This window comes from Lepidochelys olivacea (genome assembly GCF_965140295.1).
Source record: "Lepidochelys olivacea isolate rLepOli2 genome assembly, chromosome: 7".
NCBI classification, from domain to species: Eukaryota; Metazoa; Chordata; order Testudines; family Cheloniidae; genus Lepidochelys; species Lepidochelys olivacea.
In genome coordinates this window covers 92,903,022-92,923,969 of record NC_140417.1, presented here as the reverse complement: position 1 = coordinate 92,923,969, position 20,948 = coordinate 92,903,022, and the positions used below count along the sequence as shown (strand labels likewise).

Below are 20,948 nucleotides of genomic sequence, written 5' to 3'. Positions count from 1 at the left end.
AAGCATGGGATATTTTCCTTATACAAAGTTTAAATATAAGACCAGGCTATTGGTTTCCATTTACTAAATATGCCAGTTCTAATAAACAAATATATAAGCCATCCGATTTACTGCCTATTCCACCAGGCTGTTTTTCTTTTTGTATTTAGCAGATTAAATCCTGTTTACTGTATGTATTCATTCTATTTGTAATGACTATACTGTTTAATGATTTTTTTAAAAAATTCAGTTTATTTATTGCTAAGCATTTTGTTGATAAGTTATGTCATTTATAATAGCAGTGTGAGTATCCTATACTAGATTATATGTCAACTGGTTTAACAGTCAGCAAGAAATTACTTTTTTCAACCAAAGATTCAATTTTACAGATGAAACTTTACGGTCTATGAACTATTATTATAAAATAGATTTTAAACTGGTTACTAATAGGAGTTCCATACTTTAAAAAAAATCTAATTCTTAATTTCCTAACTTTGAAGTGCTTGATTTTCCTGACTTTACATTATTTTAATGTAGTTTTTTGTATGTAATGTATATGTATACATACACACAATATGTATTTTCCGACAAGAATCACTAGTCAGTGTATTCTGTTTAGCTTTTTAAAGCAAAAAAAAAAAAAATCTTTTACTGAAAAATAAAAGCATAATAAAAACTAATTCTGATATTGTATATTTATACTTAATCAGAACTTCCTAGCTTTTTGTTTTTACATTTAGTAACTGATTAAAATACTATGCAGGTAGCACCTTCAAGTGGACAGCAAAGGATACAGCTCCAACCAATCGGAATTCAGAGTAGTTATCACATTTATAACTGCTAAACCAGTGACAGTGTGAATCCTTGTGATATGTAAACATACCTGTGGAATGTAAAAATTATTTCACAACATTATTTATCTGCAATGAAAAAAATCCCCCCAAAGCATATATTTGTCTTACGCTTTCTTCATCCTTTTTTTAGCTAACAGTGTGTGTATATCAGTGAGTGCCCTCATTCTAGATACTTTCCTTCCTTTCCACAGCAGTACAGGTAGTTGTTTGGCAATCTTGAAGGATGCCAGCACATATTCACTGACACTAATGTCACAAGCTGTATTGCCATGTAAGGCATGGTTGTGGGCTGTCTCACAGAAATCACCAAACAATAGTGAAATTGACAATGTTAAAGTCAATTTGCTAAAGAATTGTATTTAAGATCCATATTTATGGAGCCAAAAATTAGAGAGTTAGAGTGAGTCAAAATTGCTGGAAAAAACAAGAGCAAAATATGTTCTAATAATGGCCTTGGGATATGTGATTTAGAAATTGAGGAGACAGAGACCCACTGGATAGCACAATACTGACTACCATGTTCACAATTCTCAAATAAGGAGCTGGCCCTCATGCAGGCAAGTCCCACATCTATACACAATTATTGTGCTTCAGCTTACAGACACTGAAGGTATGTTTACACAGCAAAGAAAAACCTGTAGCTGGCCTTTGCCAGCCAACTCGGGCTTGGAGGGCTCAGGCTACGTGACCCAATAGAGAATATTAAAAAAAAGATCCAAGGTGGATGGCTAAACATTTGAAAAACTAAAAATGCCTATCCATCCCTGTTTTTAATTCATCATGTTTTTAATCTGTTAATCTTAAAGAAGTAAATTATGAGGACTCACCATAGTCTGGGTGAAAAATCTGGCGAATAAGGAGAAGAAACCATTCTTTTGTCAAGCCACCCATATCAAGACCAGCCTCCCCTACAAATGTAACTTTCAACTTTTTTTTCAAATCTGCCCTCTTCCGTGTCAGCTATTAAAAAATTAAAATTAAATAAATCAGAGACTCCCAACATATTTAATATTACAGAACTTCTGGATAACACAAATGTGCTTATTTTATTTCTACAGCTATTATTTCAAGTGAAATATGAATCCATAAAGTTACTGAATTCTAATTCATAATTCAAGTTTATATGAAAATAACGGTCTAGACTGGAAGAAAAGAAGTACTTGTGGCACCTTAGAGGCTAACCAATTTATTTGAGCATGAGCTTTCGTGAGCTACAGCTCACTTCATCGGATGCATGCCGTGGAAACTGCAGCAGACTTTATTTATGCACAGAGAATATGAAACAATACCTCCTCCCACCCCACTGTCCTGCTGGTAATAGCTTATCTAAAGTGATCATCCGGTGGGCCATTTCCAGCACAAATCCAGGTTTTCTCACCCTCCACCCCCCCACACAAATTCACTCTCCTGCTGGTGATAGCCCATCCAAAGTGACAACTCTTTACACAATGTGCATGATAATAAAGTTGGGCCATTTCCTGCACAAATCCAGGTTCTCTCACCCCCTTAGCTAATCATAATTGTTTGGCCACTCTCCCTCCTGACTCATGAGGTCTCTGTCCAGGCTTGGAAGCCATCTTGGGAGTCAAGGCACCAAATAGCTCTCATCCATGCTCTCTCTGAGTAACTGGGTCCTGGGTATGGCAGCAGTGGGTTAAAAATTTGGGTAAGAAATTGGAAGAAGAAAGCCTAAAGTATTTAATAATCTTGGAGCATGTGTAATTCTGTGGGCAAGTTAATTATAGAAAGGTAAGTGAAGTGTCATTTGAGTCATTAAAATCTATGGAATCATAATTTCAATGGTATCACCTTTTTAACCGATGATGGCAATCAACTTCAAGCATTCCTTCCGTTTATAGTAATCTGCAACCTTAAAAATATTAATCCAGGTATCACGTTCTGGGCATTAACCGATAACACATTATTGTCAGTCAAGAGCCTCAACAGAACTTCATGAGGGCTGCCACGTTTGACAAGCCTGTGTTAAAGTATAATTTAAAAAAATTATTTTTAAATATTTTCTTTAATGTATAGCTACATAATTGTTCCAGACTTGTCCTGTTTGGTGCCATAGTGTTTGTTAGAGAAAGGACTTTTGAATGATACCCAACTTGACCCATTTCCGACCACACTGTATTATCAAAATGTCCACCAACTGCAGGACCTGGAGTGGGGGACCCATAAGAACATAAGAATGGCCATATTGGGTCAGACCAAAGGGCCATCCAGCCCAGTATCCTGTCTACCGACAGTGGCCAATGCCAGGTGCCCCAGAGGGATTGAATCTAACAGGTGATGATTAAGTGATCTCTCTCTTGCCATCCATCTCCACCCTCTGACAAACAGAGGCTAGGGACACTATTTCTTACCCATCCTGGCTAATAGCCATTAATGGACTTAACCTCCATGAATTTATCCAGTTCTCTTTTCTGTTATAGTCCTAGCCTTCACAACCTCCTCAGGCAAGGAGTTCCACAGGTTGACTGTGCGCTGAGTGAAGAAGAACTTCCTTTTATTTGTTTTAAACCTGCTACCCATTAATTTCATTTGGTGGCCCCTAGTTCTTATATTATGGGAACAAATAACTTTTCCTTATTCACTTTCTCCACACCACTCATGATTTTATATACCTTTATCATATCCCCCCTTAGTCTCCTCTTTTCCAATCTGAAAAGTCCTAGACTCTTTAATCTCTCCTCATATAGGACCTGTTCCAAACCCCTAATCATTTTAGTTGCCCTTTTCTAATGCCAGTATATCTTTTTTGAGATGAGGGGACCACATCTGTACGCAGTACTCAAGATGTGGGCGTACTACGGATTTATATAAGGGCAATAAGATATTCTGTCTTATTCTCTATCCCTTTTTTAATGATTCCTAACATCCCATTTGCTTTTTTGACTGCCGCTGCACACTGTGTGGATGTCTTCAGAGAACTATCCACGATGACTCCAAGATCTTTTTCCTGATTAGTTGTAGCTAAATTAGCCCCCATCATATTGTATGTATAGTTGGGGTTATTTTTTCCTGTGTGCATTACTTTACATTTATCCACATTAAATTTCATTTGCCATTTTGTTGCCCAATCACTTAGTTTTGTGAGATCTTTTTGAAGTTCTTCACAGTCTTAACTATCTTGAACAGTTTAGTATCATCTGCAAACTTTGCCACCTCACTGTTTACCCCTTTCTCCAGATCATATATGAATAAATTGAATAAGATTGGTCCTAGGACTGACCCTTGGGGAACACCACTAGAGGAAAAGTGAGCTCCCCTGCCATGCCACTGCAATTATGATTCTGTAGATTTTTACAAATCAAACAACCCCCACCCCTTATCTTGGTAACACTAGCTTGCCCACCACAGAATGAGATTTTACTACACTGTGCTCCTACACTATAAAACTTGAGGAGAGAAGGTCGTGAAAGAAGAAATCACACAGTATCTAAAGCATTAGAAGAAGTTGGAACTCCTACCTTGGAATATGATACAATATAATCTGATGATTATGCACAGTATTATTAATGGGTTAACTTTACATTAATATTTTTAAAATTTATTTTTAGTTAGCATGTACATACATAAAATACACATAACTGTGTGTGTAAAGTGGGTAAATGTGCAGGAGACAACGACTGAAAATGTGGTTAGTTTCCTCAGCTACCATTACAAATGTTTTAAATAGATTCACTATAGAAATAAGTCCTATCAGACTGAATTAAAAATGTTACAGATACTTTTCAACAAACATTAATTAATTTCCATTTTCTGTACCTCATCAAGTGAATCACTAACAAGGTGCATCCTTCTCACTTTCAAGTTTAGGAATAACATATTCATGTCAGGTCTCTGCCTGCGAGAGACTTTGTCCACCAGGCTTTGCTATTTGGAATAAAAAAAAAAATATTTTACATACACAACATTTTTGCTTAAGAAGCCAGATCAGCTCAGTACCTAGCACCATTTCCTCTTAACAGCTACTTCTCCCTTATATCCAACACTGTGTCCTGTGACCTGTATATGTACTCTTGTATTCCGATCTATCATTGTTCACATTAGCAGAATAAAACTGACAACTAACAATGCGTTTCAGGGCAATGTATTCCCTCATAATTATCTTCCTCATTAATCTGGCCTGCCTGTCACTCATGGGAGTGGTGAAGAAAGATTCATATATTGCAGAAGACTAAAGAACAGCACATTATACTGTAGAAACACATTTATGAAGCTACCGCAGCCCTAAGCAAACTAAAACAAGAACACTGTGTAAGCATTCTTCATGGCCTTTTGCAGACTAGAAGTTACAGAATGATCTAACTTTTTTTTCTTATGAGGTTAGCCCTAAATTTCAGAGATTGCAACGAATAATTTTACAGAATGTTTAACAGATTAAAATGTATAACATTATTTTTACTTGAACATCATTTATCACAAAGTTACTTACCCGTGCCATGCTTATCATCTGTTGTTCTGAGTCCCTTTGAATAATAACTTTTTTTGCTGCTATAGAAATAATGAATGGATACTGACAGAAAGAAAACCTGAATGGCAAAATAGACAGGAAGTTAAATAAGGTGTAATTTTTACTAAAGATAATAAAACAAGAATCAATCTTTGTATTACAGTTTAGTAATTTTCCCCTCCGTTAATATTTTATAAGAGTTATTTGTAAATAACTCTTCTTCTGAAATAGCTATTGTTCTTTCTGCATTGTGTGCACAGATGTTAATTTAATCTTGTGCAAACCATTTTAGTGTTAACTAACAAGGACTTAGCATTCAAAGTATTTGTATATACTTTTTCACAATAGACCTTTAATCTTTATTGTAGCATCTACCATCATTGCACTTTCACGTGACTGAAGAAGAAAGCCAGACACTATAGTATGCAAACAGTATCTTTGGTATTAAATACTAAATTTGAATTGTTAAGCAGAGCTAAAGAATAAAAAAAAACTTAATTTTTAAATGACTTTGATTGCAAAAAAGATGTCTCATGTCTACTATTTTCCAGTCAATTAAAGCACATAATGTAAATACTTGTATTTTATGCTATTTGCTGGGGCCTGATTGACATTTGGAGCTGCAGGTATCCAGCACTTCTGAAAAGATCAGGCCATTAGTAACATTATTTTTCAATCAATCAGTATTAAGAATGATAAACACTCAAGAATCCCAAAAGTGACAGACACCTATGGTTCTTTTGTTAGTTTTCTTTGTTAAAGTTAAGCTCTCATGAAAGTGAGGGCATAGACAGCACTAACTTGAGCAAAGAACAGAGCATGTAGATGCTGTCCAAGCTTCCTCATGTGGCTCTGCTAGTATTCAGTCATGACATGCAGTAAAGTTATTTGTCTCCTTAGCCTATTCTCTGATAACTGTGTAGAACATTGTACATATCATAAAGCTACTACAGTGAAGTATGACACTCCCTCCCAAAACAAAATTTGCCTTGGAACTTGTGCAGGAATTTGGACTTTGGGCCCCCAACATGCAAGGATAGTGTATTAGTCCACTGTACTATCTGCCAAAAAAACAGTGTCATCTTTCATATAATACCTAAAGTTTCTTTCATCCTTCACCTTTAACAACATTATATGGGCCACAAGTCAACAGTTAGTATTCTTAGTCAACAGAGACATCATTCACTAAAGAAACATTGATCCACCATGTAAACTAAAAATGAACTTACTAAATATTCTACACCACTCATTAAAAATCAATTTGAAACTAACTCTAAGACTGATGAAGTGGTCCACATGTCCTGTTACAATACAAAAATTTACAGCTACATTAACAACAGACAAAAAAAATAAGAAATGTATGTGAACCGCATCAGCACAGCATTTCTATCAAGAATTTTTATAAAACCTAACAAAAAAGATTACTTACCAATAACTTTAAGTTGAGTGTATTTCTTTTGTTCACATTTATGGGATGTGTGGCCTGGTACAGCTGAGTTTCAGGAACTTTCTGGAAAACACTCCACTGTTGCTCTGAACATTGAGACTCAAGCCTATACAAAGGATTATGGAGCCCACAACCACCAAATGAACTCCATAATCCCACGAGAACAAAGTTGTGAAGAAGAGAGAAAGGTGGGAGCAGAGTGTGAATATGCAGAGGCAACCCTCCTAAAGAACTACATTTGCTGGTGAATAATCTTTTTTTTTCCCCAAGGTTTGCCTCTGTATATTCCTGATCATGAGGTATAAAACAGGATGATGAGAAGTGCTCTCATATCATCCTTGTTTTGAGAATTTAACGGGCAGCTAACTAGTACTGCACTGGCTTCATTCACAGGCAGGGACCACTAGGTCCTGTGACATAGGTGCAGGAGGCCACAAGACTTAACCACGTTAGAAAGAAACTCACTGACATTTGATAATTATTCTTTAATGGAATAGTAGCTTAGAAAACATCCTGAAATCTCTCTTCAGGATAAAAAATGGCCAGGATTGCACCAATATAAGAAGATATCTTTTGAGTAGGTACCAGAGAAATGAAGCAATACCCATGTCACTTTCAGGAATTCTTCTAAGGTTTGTGGTATACAAATGCAAACCAGCCAGTTCTCCAAGTACAGGTACACTGGAATACCTTAATATCAGAAGTATGGTGCAAGCACAGCCGAACAACTGGTAAATCAGAAAACAGTAATGTCTGTTGCCTGCACTTAAATATTTGTGTTGGTAAGTCTGAATGAGATATGTAAGCATCTTTTAAAAAAGTTGATAGCCTTATACAGGCTTCATAGAGAAAAGATAAGAATGATGGAAGCAAATATCAGCGTTTGTAATTTGAATTTCTTCATTAACTCTGTTAATTTTTTTAGCCTTCATATCATCATGGATCTATCCTGATTTTTTTACATGAGAAATGATCTTGAATAGACAGAACATCCCCTTTGTGCTGATCAGGCACCTTCCTTCTGTAGTTTCAAACTTTACAGAGAATTGTCCTCTGCTCTGAATAGTGTTTAGGGAGAAGAAACCCTTGTAAGCATATGGGAAGAGAGACTGGGTTGCCCCATGGAATTGGATTGTGTGGCCCAACCAAACTTTAACCACCAATGATCCATGGTAATTTCACTCCCCATTGCAAGGAAATGGACCAAATGGTCCCCAACCACCAAAGATGACTAGAAATTAATGAATGGCACAGGTTTCTCAGGCAATTTGTTAAATATGTTGCTTAGTGGATGCAGAAGCCACGTGAACATCAGTAGTCAAAACTGACCTACTATTTTTTTCCACCCCCAAGCCAGGCAGATCATAACAGATATAAGCTGAAGGAAGGAGAAACAGTCAGAGTTACTGGAGCTGGTTGTGGTCGCAAGAATGGTGAAGACTACACACACAAAAAACACAGTTTGAAACTGGTATGCTTGTCCAGATTGGCTACAGTCCTCTGTTCTGAGGCCCCACTGGGGATTTAGACTATGTAATACTGCAGAAACAAGGGAAAAAACAAGGGAAAAACCCCAAAGTAAAAAAAGAATTAAAATTATACCAAGAGTGATATAGCTGGACTAAACTACACTATGGCCAAAAGCCAAACAAAACATGTCTGGCTATAGACAATAGGTCCCCAATGTCTATAGCTAGCCAAGAAAAGGAAAGAACTGAGGTGGGGTGAAGGCCAAATAGCCCTACTAAAAGCTTGGTTCTGAATGTTCAGAGCCAGAAGGAGGCACTCCTGTGAACCCAAATGGCATTGTTTCCTAGGAAGTTCCTGAAGCTCAGCAGTTCTGGGACATACCTGTGAATTTGCAGCTGAAATTCTGTAGTTTTCTGAAGATATTTGTACGACAAGATTCCATGATACTAAAAGTTTGTAAAATGCTTTTATATTTCCAAATCCAAATATCAGGCATCACACTGAAGCCTGATCTAAAATACCTGTAATGGTGTGAACAAATTCTGCCCTTAAGGTTTTCTTCAGCTCCTACTAAAGTCAATACAAATAGCACATATATAAACACAAGGCCGCATTTGTTTTTAGTATCTTTAACTTACTGAGAACATTTCAGTGTACTTTGAAATAAAAAAATAAAAAGTAAAATAAAGAAAGATATAATTAGTCTCTCTTGATTCAAGCCACCAAGATCCCTTCAGAAATCCTTAATGAGATGATATATTATCTAATCTGATCCAAAATTTTCATTTTGTAAAAACAAGCTTTTGTGAAATCAATGAAAAAAGTTTTCATTAAAGATTTTTTTTAAATTCAAACGAAAATTTTAATAAATATTCCTCTTCTGTTTTTGTAACCCAAATATTGTGCTGTCTCATGAGAATCTAAAGTCTTAATTTCACTGTACAAACTGAGCAAAATGCAAAAAATAAAACAGCCTAACAGTGAAAAATAAACTGAATTTTACATTTTCTTCCACTTTAATAACCTGAAGTATTACTTAGAACAGGAGACTTGTTGCCAAAAGTGACAGTTAAAGAAAGACCCTAAGCCTGCAAAGGCTTACTCACATTTATCTTTATGCACTGAAAATAGTTCTATTGACCTCAGTGAAATTGATCACAGTCTGTAAAGTTAAGCATGTGTTTAAGTCTTGGCAGGATCAGAGCCAAATTCTGGAAGGACTCATATAGTATATGAATGTCTGATATGTTTTATATATAAAATGGTTAATGCCACTTGATATTAATAGGTGTCTCTCTTATTGTGTGGCAGACAAAAATAATTTGTATCATGATAAAAATAATTCATATTAAAAAATTTGTCCAGTAGAACCTCAGAGTTACTACGTACACCAGAGTTACGAACTGACCAGTCAACCAAACACCTCATTTGGAACCTGAAGTACACAATCAGGCGGCAGCAGAGACCAAAAAAAAGCATATACAGTACAGCACTGTGTTAAATGTAAACTACTAAAACATTAAAGGGAAAGTTTAAAAAAAGATTTGACAAGGTAAGCAAACTGTTTTTGTGCTTATTTTATTTAAATTAAGATAGTTAAAAGCAGCATTTTCTTCTGCATAGTAAAGTTTCAGAGCTGTATTAAGTCAATGTTCAGCTGTAAACTTTTGAAAGAATAATCATAATGTTTTGTTCAGAGTTATGAACATTTCAGAGTTACGAACAACCTCCATTCCTGAGGTGTCTGTAATTCTGAGGTTCTACTGTAATTAGATTTCACTAGCTGCCGTTTGTACTGTCAATATTAGCAAACAATGAACTTATATTATTGTCTACAATTTTTACCTTTTATCTGATTTAAATCAAAGTGTGAAATCCTGGCCCCACTGAAGTCCATGGCAAAACTTCCAATGCCTTCAGTAGGGTCAGGATTTTACTGAAACTGTCAAAACTATCTATTTGAAAAAGACATGGTGCTGAACTTTAAAATAAATAGACAAACCTATAACGAACAACAAAAAAAATCAATCTATTTTTATTCATTGTTAGACAAAACCTGACTCTTGCCAGTTTCTCTTTTACCTGTGAGAGTTTCCATAACACTGCCAGTTATGATACTCTTCCATGAGATCAATATGATCCAAAGTAGAATTATAAAAATCCATATATGGAATAATAGCAGGATTAGCTAGGCTATTTGCAGCATCTACAAAGAAAACATACAGAATCACTATTAGGAACTCTCTCAAACTACTGTCCCAATGAGGCACACCAATTTTCAAGCTGTGTGAATGTCAGAGCACTTAGAAAAATCAGCTGTTATACAGCCATCTCTTTTGAACCTTACCTATAGCACTGCTATCACTCTGCTAAAATAAATATTGTCATGCTGGCACACCAATACTTAATAAGAATACTTTACAAACCATTATAATCAAAGAGAAACTAGACAAACAAGTGCTAATCTCAAGATCATTTTTAAAATATTTTTATTTTGCAGTTTGAATGTTAAAAAATAATAAGTCTAGGGACTCAAATTGCTTTTTTTTGCTATCTCAAACATGTCTCTGACATATGGAAATTTGACATGCAATTGATATGTATCATTTAATTTATTTTTTTGGTATTTTATGAAGAACCAACAGATTTTGTCATTGAAATTAAAGTACCAGCTAATGCTTGTGATCAGTGACTTGAAACAGGGACCAAAATTCCAAGGTAATTTTTTTCTGCTTCCATTTTTTCCAAATACTTTGTAAGAATTTAAGGAAAAAAACCCAACCTTGAAATTCCAATGGAAATCTAAAAAGTATTTTACTCATCAGCAATAGAAGACGGCTTTCCTGAAAAAAATATCTTAGTTTGACTGTACCTCAATATAAGGGTGAAATCTTGCCCCATAAAAGAGTAATAAAACTCCTATAGACTTCAGCAGGGCCAGGATTTCACCAAAGAGTAGAAAGAAAAGGCGTACTAGTGGCACCTTAGGTTAATCTCTAAGGTGCCACTAGTACTCCTTTTCTTTTTGCGAATACAGACTAACACGGCTCCTACTCTGAAACCAAAGAGTAGTCTACTCTTTATTTATGGCTTATATGAGTAAAGTATAGTCACCAGACCAATGGACACCTTTGATTAAGGAATCAATTGATTCCTTATTTTATTTTTCAAGACCCTGAAGTCTTAATTTATCTAGATATTTCAAACACATCTATTGACATAATATGTTTTTATGTTACAGGTATAAGTTCAATGAAGTCTTAGTAAAGGGAAAAAAGGCATGGATGCACTCCAGGCCCTATCTATTTCCTTTCAGAGTTCCAATTCTTGTCTAAGCTTCATAGTGAAATAGTTAGATACTAAATGAGAACAAGATTTAGCCAACTTGTCATTACTTGGGGATCTGATCTTTAATCAACTGTTGTCTTGATGGAAAAAAGGGGCCCACACTGTAGACTTGAAACCACTCCCCATAACTGACCTAATATTCATGGCAAATGATGACTCCTTTCAACAAGCCCAAATTTATGAGTCGCAATGCATTTATTGCGATCAGTCAAGCAATACATTGGATTAGCAATTCCAAATTTAATACTAAGGTTTGTAAATATTTGTTCACTCCACAATAAAAAACGTGTATAAAATACTGCACTATAACGAGATCTGACTTTCACTGGATGTGAAATAAATTGAATGCTGCATGTTGGAAATTTTTAAGATCTGCTAATCCACATGCATGTTTGCTAACAGGCTTGTGCCAGTGGGATTGGTGGATTTATATGTCAGCAATTTGCCGCAAATATCAGTGAGACTGGTATGGGCTATCTATGAGACTGAGAGTATCTCACATTCATTTGATCTATTTTCTTTTAAGGGGAAACAGGCTAAATGCTGACCATTCAATTTGATTTGTGTTCAGACTACCTATATCTTTTTATATGTATTTATGTGGTAAAAATATATGTATCCTTACTACAACATTACAGTTTTATTCAGTTGCTGGAGAAACCTTTTGTATAATCATTTGATATCAATATATTCCTATCTGCACCTGTGAGTTTTGACTAAAACTTAATTGGTCACAATTTTGTGAGAGAAAATCTCATCCCCTGAAGTGCAAGATAAGAATGCGCCTTCTCCCTAAATATACATATAGGATTAGGAAAGAAGTGATAGTTATGTAGACTAGATCACTTCTGCAGGGAAAATCTTGCTTTTGGGTACAGTTTAAAGGCATTCTTCTAGGATAATGGAAAAAGCATTTGGTAGGTGTAGACGGGGCTGCATTCTTCTCAGTATGCAGTGGTAAAAACTGAAGTGCTGTGGGAACATCATGGTCTGTTGATGAGATTGACTGAGGAATCTATTTTGTCAGTTACCATTTTATATCTCTATGGTAAAAAGAAAAAGCCCATATATCCTAACAGAATTATGAACTAAGAATAATCAATTTTAGTGAGAAAAACTTACTGAATAAAGCCAAGACTTTGGTTGCTGATGGAATCCACCAGGTACATTTTATCATGGGTGGGAATTCTTCAGGTTTTGCAGGGAACAGACGTAAAGAAATAAATTGCAGCAACCTGTCTACTAACTGCTTAAACCTTCTCTGCGAAATCCTAGAAGAAACACACTGAAGTTACTCTTATGCTAGTACTGCCCCCACTGAAGCCCACTATAATAAATTACCACATAATGGACAAAATTCCCAATATAAAGTTTATTGACAACTGCATACTTCTAAACATTGACATGTGGCAATATTTTTCTTTAAAGGATATAGCAATTCTACTGAATGCATCAGGCGTACTCTAGATATGCTTTAGTCTCTACATCTTTTTCAGATTACTGTATCACAAGTTACATCTTTCCTTTGGCTCTTTATTAAAGTGGTAAATAGAAAGATAGAAATTATCTGTTCTCTGTAAAGTTTGTCTTTTAATCCTGACAGCTTTTTGGAATTTTCTATTTAGAGATATTTTGCTTCATTGAACAGAGACACTGAAAAGAACGTCATGCACTCTTGAGTATAGATTAAGTATTCTACAAACACTTTTTATGTTGTACAATACATAGCTTCCATGTATATAGTAAGAGAAGTGCAAAATCTTGGTATGATGGGATAACATGGTTTTGGTAATTAAATATTCATGGTAAATAGGCCCAATGGCCTGTGATGGGTTATTAGATGGGGTAAGATCTGAGTTACCCAGGAAAGAATTTTCTGTAGTATCTGGCTGATGAATCTTGCCCATATGCTCAGGGTTTAGCTGATCGCCATATTTGGGGTCGGGAAGGAATTTTCCTCCAGGGCAGATTGGAAGGCCCTGGAGGTTTTTTGCCTTCCTCTGTAGCATGGGGCACGGGTCACTTGCTGGAGGATTCTCTGCTCCTTGAAGTCTTTAAACTACGATTTGAGGACTTCAATAGCACAGATATAGGTGTGAGGTTTTTTTTTTTGTAGGAGTGGTGGGTGAAATTCTGTGGCCTGCGTTGTGCAGGAGGTCAGACTAGATGATCATAATGGTCCCTTCTGACCTAAATATCTATGAATCTTTTTAAAAGATAAAAAGTTCAAATTTTTAGTATTGTTTGGCTTTTCTATCCTGGCTGTAACTGTGAAAAACGTCAATCTTCATGTTACCTTCTTAACCAAGAGAACAATCACTATTTTCAAACAGTGAGCCAAACCAAATTATAGCTATTAGAGTTTTTTGGTAAACTAGGACACATTTCCGCTTGAGAGGGAAATTTTTACCTCCTCATGGAAAAGCTGCCCCCAAACCTAGCAGATAACCTGCAAGGCCAGGCTCATTCAGACAGAAACCCTGTATTCAGATGAGGCTACAGCCCATAGTGGTCCCTACTAACACAGCTCCAACAGGGCTACGCTTCCACCAATGGGATCTGTGCAAAAGTTAACATAGCCTTGTAACTTCCATGAGTATAGGAGAACTATGTATGTATCTCACAATCTGCTCCTTCCATATATGTTTAAAAAAATAAAACTTTTCAGTTAATATAATTAATATAGTATAATTGTCAGAATACAAAAATGAAAGTACACTAAAAATTGTGATCCTATATGATGGAAAGTATTTTTTTTTTACTTTTTAAACCAGTGAGCTAGGAAATGATGGTCAGCTTCTGCCAAGGTTGCTATCTGTCTTAGCAAGTGAGCATAGATGACATAAGTAGATGTGTTACTAAACTGAGGATTCTGCAAAAGATATTAAAAACATGTTGTTAGTACCAAAATTGTATAAAGAAAAAAGCCATTACACTTTTCCAAACAATACAATCATGGATGAAAATATCATTCTGAAAATTGCTGTGATAGAGTCAAGATTATAAAATAATAGATAATTTTTTATTTACAACTTCTGTTCAAAGTCAAAAGATATGTACAACTTCAATATAGCAACAGAAAACATTTAAAATGCTCTTACATTTTAAACAGAAAGCAGAGGTTTATTTAATGAAGACTTCGCTATAAGTGAACATCAATTAAAACATGTTGGATAAGCTTATGGAAGTTTTAATATTCTTACGGCTGTGGCTAGCATTGACCTTACAGCTCAATATTATATACAACTATATTTCTCCACATAGATTCTAATGATTGACATCTTCCAGGATTAGAGCATTAGTCTTAATTTCTATCATCACCCCTGCACTGGACTGATCACATTTCCACTATCACAGCAGGTTATATTTCACACAATTCACAGTTGCTTCCCCTCCCTGGTGTACTGAAAAACTTTTCTCCTACATGAATTAGATTCCCAGCTGATTTTATCCCCAAATACTGGTGAACTGCTCTCTTGTGTACAAAACACATCCACAAGCCTCATCTACGTTAGTAAAATTTGGACATATAATTCATCACCGGTGCAACTCCACTAGTAGCAGCAACAGTCAAATGCTAGTATAAATAGGACTCAGGCATTCTTACCTCTGTATCTGATGTATTTATCGATACTATTTGTATGTTTCGTGCAACATTACAGCCTTATTTAATTGTTGAAACAAAACTGCTCAAAATATGCAGAATGTAGCCTGTTGGGAAAGTGGGCACAAGGGCAGATCAATGCAGGAGAGCAGGGGATGGGTAGAAAATAAAATAACCCACTTTGCTCTCTCATCCTGCAAGATGGCAGTTTCCAAGCAGTAAATTTGTATTGTTTTTGCATGTTAATTGGAAAGAAAGCCTCTATGTTTCATATCAATTTAAAATTTTAAAAGAAAAAACCCACAGCAGTAGACTTTTCTGTAAGGTAGCTGTAAATATTTCAGAACATAGTTTCCATACACAAGGAAGTTAAATATAAATCCATTTAACGTATTTTTTTTATATACATGTATAAATAACTTATATTTTTTAATTTACAGTACACTTTAGTTACACTTTGATTGCATACAGGATTGTACATCATGCATTAAACAGATTATGTGTTTTACTAAAAAGCTTTTATTTTTCTTACCTGTAGAAGTATACAGTATGCTCTAAGATCATCTTTTGTTCGTGGCCTAAGAACAAACAGATTATACCAAAATCATATGTAAGTATAAAAAAATTAACAGTCAATGAAAACATGTATCTAACTTCTCAGTTTTGCTTCTCCAAAGATACCATATCTGTTGATCTTCTACAATCTATACATACTCTGGGTCTCTTTCACTGATCGGTTAGAAGAAGCAAAAGTAGTCTATCATTGTAAACCAGAGGCTGAGGAACCCACCATCCACCTACTTTCTGCCATAAAGAGTTCTTCCAAAGTTATTATAAGCAAGAAGCATGTTACTGTAAATAACTATGTACACAGGGAAAATGTCTTCTAAAAGGATCTCAATATGATCCTGAAGAACCCTTTGAAGATACACCAAGTTGATTGACCCTATGTATTCCTGAAACAATATAAAGAAGGATCAGCAGACATGCCCACGTAAGAGAAATTGACAAGAAAGAACATGTCTTTTATTAGAGAGACTTGTCCATTGATCCTCTGCATAGAAAGCATAGCCAGAAGTGAAAAGTAGACAGGCAGGGAAGAACAAGGTTAGGCCAGAAACACTGGAAAGCATAGAAAAAAATTGCTGAAGCACCACTTCACTGAATACCTTCCTATGAAACACTGTACGACGAGATACCCAGAACTCCTTTTGGAAGCAAATGGTTGCTTTATACATTTCCTTGATTGATGTTTAAGATTTCTCTGCCCATGAAAATGAAGCTGATTCAGAGGAGCGTGTCCACAGTCCCTCCAAGGAGAGACCTTTGGCCTGCAATGTTTTACTAACAAAGCATTTGATTCAAGAAGAGACTTTGTCCTGTTTGGATTTTCTGACTCCTATGTTGAAGACTAATAAAAAAGAGAAAAACTTGACCATCAATACTGCTCTGTTCTCTTAAGATAAATCTTGAGAACAAACCAAAAATCTGAGATATATCAGTTTTCTTTTTGGGGCCATTTTAGATTAGGGTAAAATAACAGGATACTAAGACATGAGATACACTTCTAAGTCTGAAATCCTGGGGGTTACTTTGTTCCCTATGGAATATGCTGTAATGAGTCTCAACTAATATGACTTTTGATAATGATACACTCTGAGGAAGTGTTAGCCATGAGGTAAATCCCACAAGGTAAGTCCATGTAAGAGTCTGGAAGTAGAAGTCTCTGATGAATCCCTCTCATGAGAGCAGAAAGCAGGAATCATTCTTAAATGTCCTTGGTATTACAAGTATAATCAAACTGCCCACTTGTTTCTGATATAGGAAATGTTGCAGAAATCCTGGTGTGCTTTTTGTAATCATTGGCTTTCATAGTTTAGAAAAAGTGAATTCATTCTTGTAGCATCTATTGGAGATGTGTGAAGAGACAGCCTACAATTTCTGAATGGTCTATATTTCTTGGGTCAATTGTCCTCAAGGGATTTTAATCATGACCTTTTTGAGAGCTTCACCAAATGGTCCTCCTCCATGGAAAGGTGTTAAAGGGTTACCAGTTGCTTTGGTGGTTAGCTTTCCATAAACACAGCTATGTTTGTTTCCTGACAATGATGGTTGGGATCAGTGATCCTGTGGAGAATCAAACTGAGCGAATGGTGGCATCTACTATGAAAGAAGAGATGAGAAGTCTTCAAGATGGCCTGCATTATTTTGTGTTCGAAGGCCGTAGCTTTTCAAGGATGGAATTTTCAAAAGCTCTCAGCATTGGCTTACTTCTGCTTCCATTTAGGTCAATGATAAAACTCCCACTGGATTTAATGGGACAAGAGGAGGTCAATGCTGAGCACTTTTGAAAAACCCACCCCAAGTTTCCTGAACTATAATACAGATGCTCCAGCAAAGTAGATGACAGAGACAGAGGGCTGGAAAAATAATACTAAGGCCTGAATTTCCTTGGAATGGTTCTTTGACCTTCCTGTCCAACATAGTGCTTACGAAAGAAATCTCTCTCAATGAAGAAGATTGTTTCCTTTATCATGCCTGTCAAAACACCATCACTCTTGGGCACTGTAGACAGTTCCTTTCTTTGCAGCTTATTCAAAAGTTATTGATCTGCTAGTTTAGGCAATTGCTTTTTCATGGCTGCTCCCATTCTGAGTTTACTGTTCCTTAAGCAATCATTTCAAAGGAAAGTCCATGTGGCAGCAGGAAAATATATGACCACCTAGGCTTTAACTGATTCTTTCCTGCCTTCTTTTGGTGAGGACTCAAGAGCCAAAATAATCCTTTTAGTCATACTTTTAGTCATACTACTGCAGTATTCTATGGGGTAAAAAGTCTTTCTTGGGAGCTTAGTTAAGATTTTAAAGAATAGATTCAGACAGTTGTTCTTTGAGGAAAGAGAGTGAAAGGAAGTGGTTGAGTTGGAGGAGGAATCAAGAAGCACTTCCAAAGCTCCTAAATTTTTCTTGTATTTCTTTAATCTTGGATCTTAAGATCTAATCATGGATCTTATGTCCACGACAGAAAGAGTCTACAGATTCAGAAGGAGAGAGGGGGAGGAATAAGCTCTTTTAGTGCTCATTGCATATACGATCCATTGCTCTCCATTAAATAATTGAATGAGAGACACCTTTGGGAAGACCCTTACCAAATTCTGGCTACTTTCTGAGTGAGGGGGACCTTGTGTAACAGGAACAATGTCAGCCAGCTAGCTATCTTAGCATCTTTTCTCTTTTCTATATTTGTACAGCACCCAACACAAAGGACCCAAATACTAGTTAATATAAATATTTACTAAAAATCATCCCCACATCTTAGAGGTGGGGGGAATCTTATGGAATGGGAGACGCATGGGGAGCTGGGAATAGTGTAGGAAAAGAAGGATTTTTTTCTATCTTAGAGGAGCATGGATGCTCTCATCGCCCTTCATGGTAGAGGATTTACCTACCTGCCTTTTTGAGCTTTATGACAGGTGTATCAGTGTGGTTTTGCTACTTCTTGCTGTTCATTTACTTTCTTGCTGCTGTTACTGTCACTGCTGAGACTTGCCTCCCTCACTGAATTTTTTGTGTGCCTCTTCAGGCTCTTCTGTTTTAAGCTATTACTGTTTGCTGAGCCACTTTGGTGGGAATTGGGAAGTAGCTTATCCATCACATTCCCCTCTATCCAGCAGAGATCTATCAACCAAAAGAAGCAGTAATGACCAAGAGTGGAGTAGGGAAAAGAATTCTGTGTCTGGAACACCATTGTTAACCATTGTAAGCCACTTGGTTAAGTATTACCCTGGCAATCGAAGAGCAATTTGCATTGTGGACAGGCAGCAGAGAGAAGAGATTCTGAAAGCAAAAAGCTGAAAAGAAAAAGAGGGTTTCCAGCTGGAAAATAAAGGTTTTTTGGAAAAGCACGACGGAGCTCCAGAGCCGCGTACCCATTTCCTAAGAAATTTCTAGCAAGAAGTTGGGGAGCGGTCCTCTTGAACCAGTGCCCACCATGACTGAGGATATATCTACATTGTAAAAAACAAAGAAAGGAAAAGAAAAAAAACCCTGTGTGTTAACTTGGGTTTGCTAACCCATGCTGGCTAACTTGGGTTAAATCAGCAGTGAAGACATGGTTAACCAGGTTTTTAACTTGAGTTAGCAGCTTGAGTTCAAGCCTTAGAAGGAACCCTGGGGTTGAACATGAACTGCTATGCCGAGTTTGCCATGTCTTTACAACCTGAGTTAGCTAATGCAGAAGTTGGTCCAATCAAAGATAGTATATCACCCTCCTTGTCTCTCCTACCCAATTTAAGTTTTTTTACAGTGTAGGAATACCATGAGAGCTCCAGCTATTTCTGATCAGTCACTCAGAGGGGATTTGACTAAGATTTAGATGATCAGCAGATGTGTCTCTTCAAAGGAGAAACTTATAAAGCAAATAAGATGTAACTCAAATAATTTTTCATTCTTGGTCTAAAAACACGATAGATCCTTGTCATGTATTAAAGAAAGATAATATACTAGTACAATAAACCCAGATTTTTCACTAATGTAAATGTGTGCAAATGCTGGTTATAATTACCCTTTCCACTCCTGTAACAGACCATTAATTATTCCTTTTAGGACAGACTTCTGAATATCTTGAGGCTAGGAAGAATGGAAAGAAAAAAAAAACAAACAGCATTAGGTTAAAGAGTACACTTCTTTTTTACATTTCATCTAATACAATTGTTGAAGCATGACAGTAGGATAATATTCTTATTTAAAGGATTAGGAATAGTTTTTACTCCACAATAAAACACAACTATTTGTTTTGTCTACTTCACAGAAAATATATAACTAAAACAACCCAAACTAATGACAATACAATTAACATTAAGGGGAAATTTATATCCATACTATTCTGCTACCTTCATTGAGAGAAATGCCCAGGTTAGTTCCAACTGGGACTACTCAGGTGCATAAAATTATCCACATGTAAATGTTTATTGCATTTTGCCCTCTGTTCACAATAAAGTAACATTAATAGATCAGTAGAAGAATTAGGGCTTTTACTGTTGAACAAAGAAACCAGGAGAAAATGTAAACTTTTGGTGCCTCTAAAAATTTGACTTTACCACAGTACTGTATTTGTGGTTATCCCTATACTTAAAATGAGGAATATCGCACATACGGACCTACACTGATCTACATTGAGCAGTGAAGTTTAAGATTCTAATTCCACCCACTCTATGAGAGAAACTGATTTTAAAGTGATCTGTGAGAAACCTTCAATGAAAATTGCATATGTAACATTATTTTACTTACAACTTTCAGATGAATATTTAGTTCAGCTAGTTGAATTTTGAATACTAGGTCTACAGGTAAATTAGATTTGGCAAGATTTATTAAATTGGTTATTAAAATTCTCTCATTTTAGGACATGACAACTAAATATGTATGCAGAACTAATAATATTCAATTTCTTAATGAGTTGCTGAATATGTAATAAATGCTACCTTAACTTTCCCCCATTTCCAGTCTTCAGGGTTCCATTTTACTAATTTAGAATTAAAATACTAATTTTCTTATAATGGTAATAGAAAGAATGACCTTATGCTGTCTTTAGTACTAGGTTAATTGTATAAGAAAGCTGTCCTAATTTTTTCCTCCATGCAAATTACCTTCTCTACAAAAGTTAAATGCCCAAGGTCTGCTGAATACTTCTTGATGATTCTAGCTCTAATCAACAGAAGCTCTTGTTTAATAGCTTGATTACATTTGTAAAAATTAGGAAGGGCAAATCCCATCAATCTAGTCAGTC

At 35.9% G+C, this 20,948-nt stretch overlaps 1 protein-coding gene across 2 annotated transcripts in view; it reads right to left on the bottom strand.

Moving 5' to 3' along the window:
- HECTD2 (HECT domain E3 ubiquitin protein ligase 2) overlaps positions 1–20,948 on the bottom strand; it is a 74,082-nt gene that overhangs the window by 20,262 nt on the left and 32,872 nt on the right. For both annotated transcript variants that reach the window (XM_084635603.1, XM_084635604.1), the window contains 9 exons: positions 19,728–19,792; positions 15,697–15,742; positions 14,323–14,432; positions 12,683–12,831; positions 10,295–10,418; positions 5,278–5,374; positions 4,608–4,715; positions 1,661–1,793; positions 774–862 (listed from right to left, as the gene is read on the bottom strand). In XM_084635603.1, the coding sequence (XP_084491729.1) occupies positions 774–862; positions 1,661–1,793; positions 4,608–4,715; positions 5,278–5,374; positions 10,295–10,418; positions 12,683–12,831; positions 14,323–14,432; positions 15,697–15,742; positions 19,728–19,792 (921 nt within the window). The remainder of the gene's footprint in view (positions 1–773; positions 863–1,660; positions 1,794–4,607; positions 4,716–5,277; positions 5,375–10,294; positions 10,419–12,682; positions 12,832–14,322; positions 14,433–15,696; positions 15,743–19,727; positions 19,793–20,948) is intronic.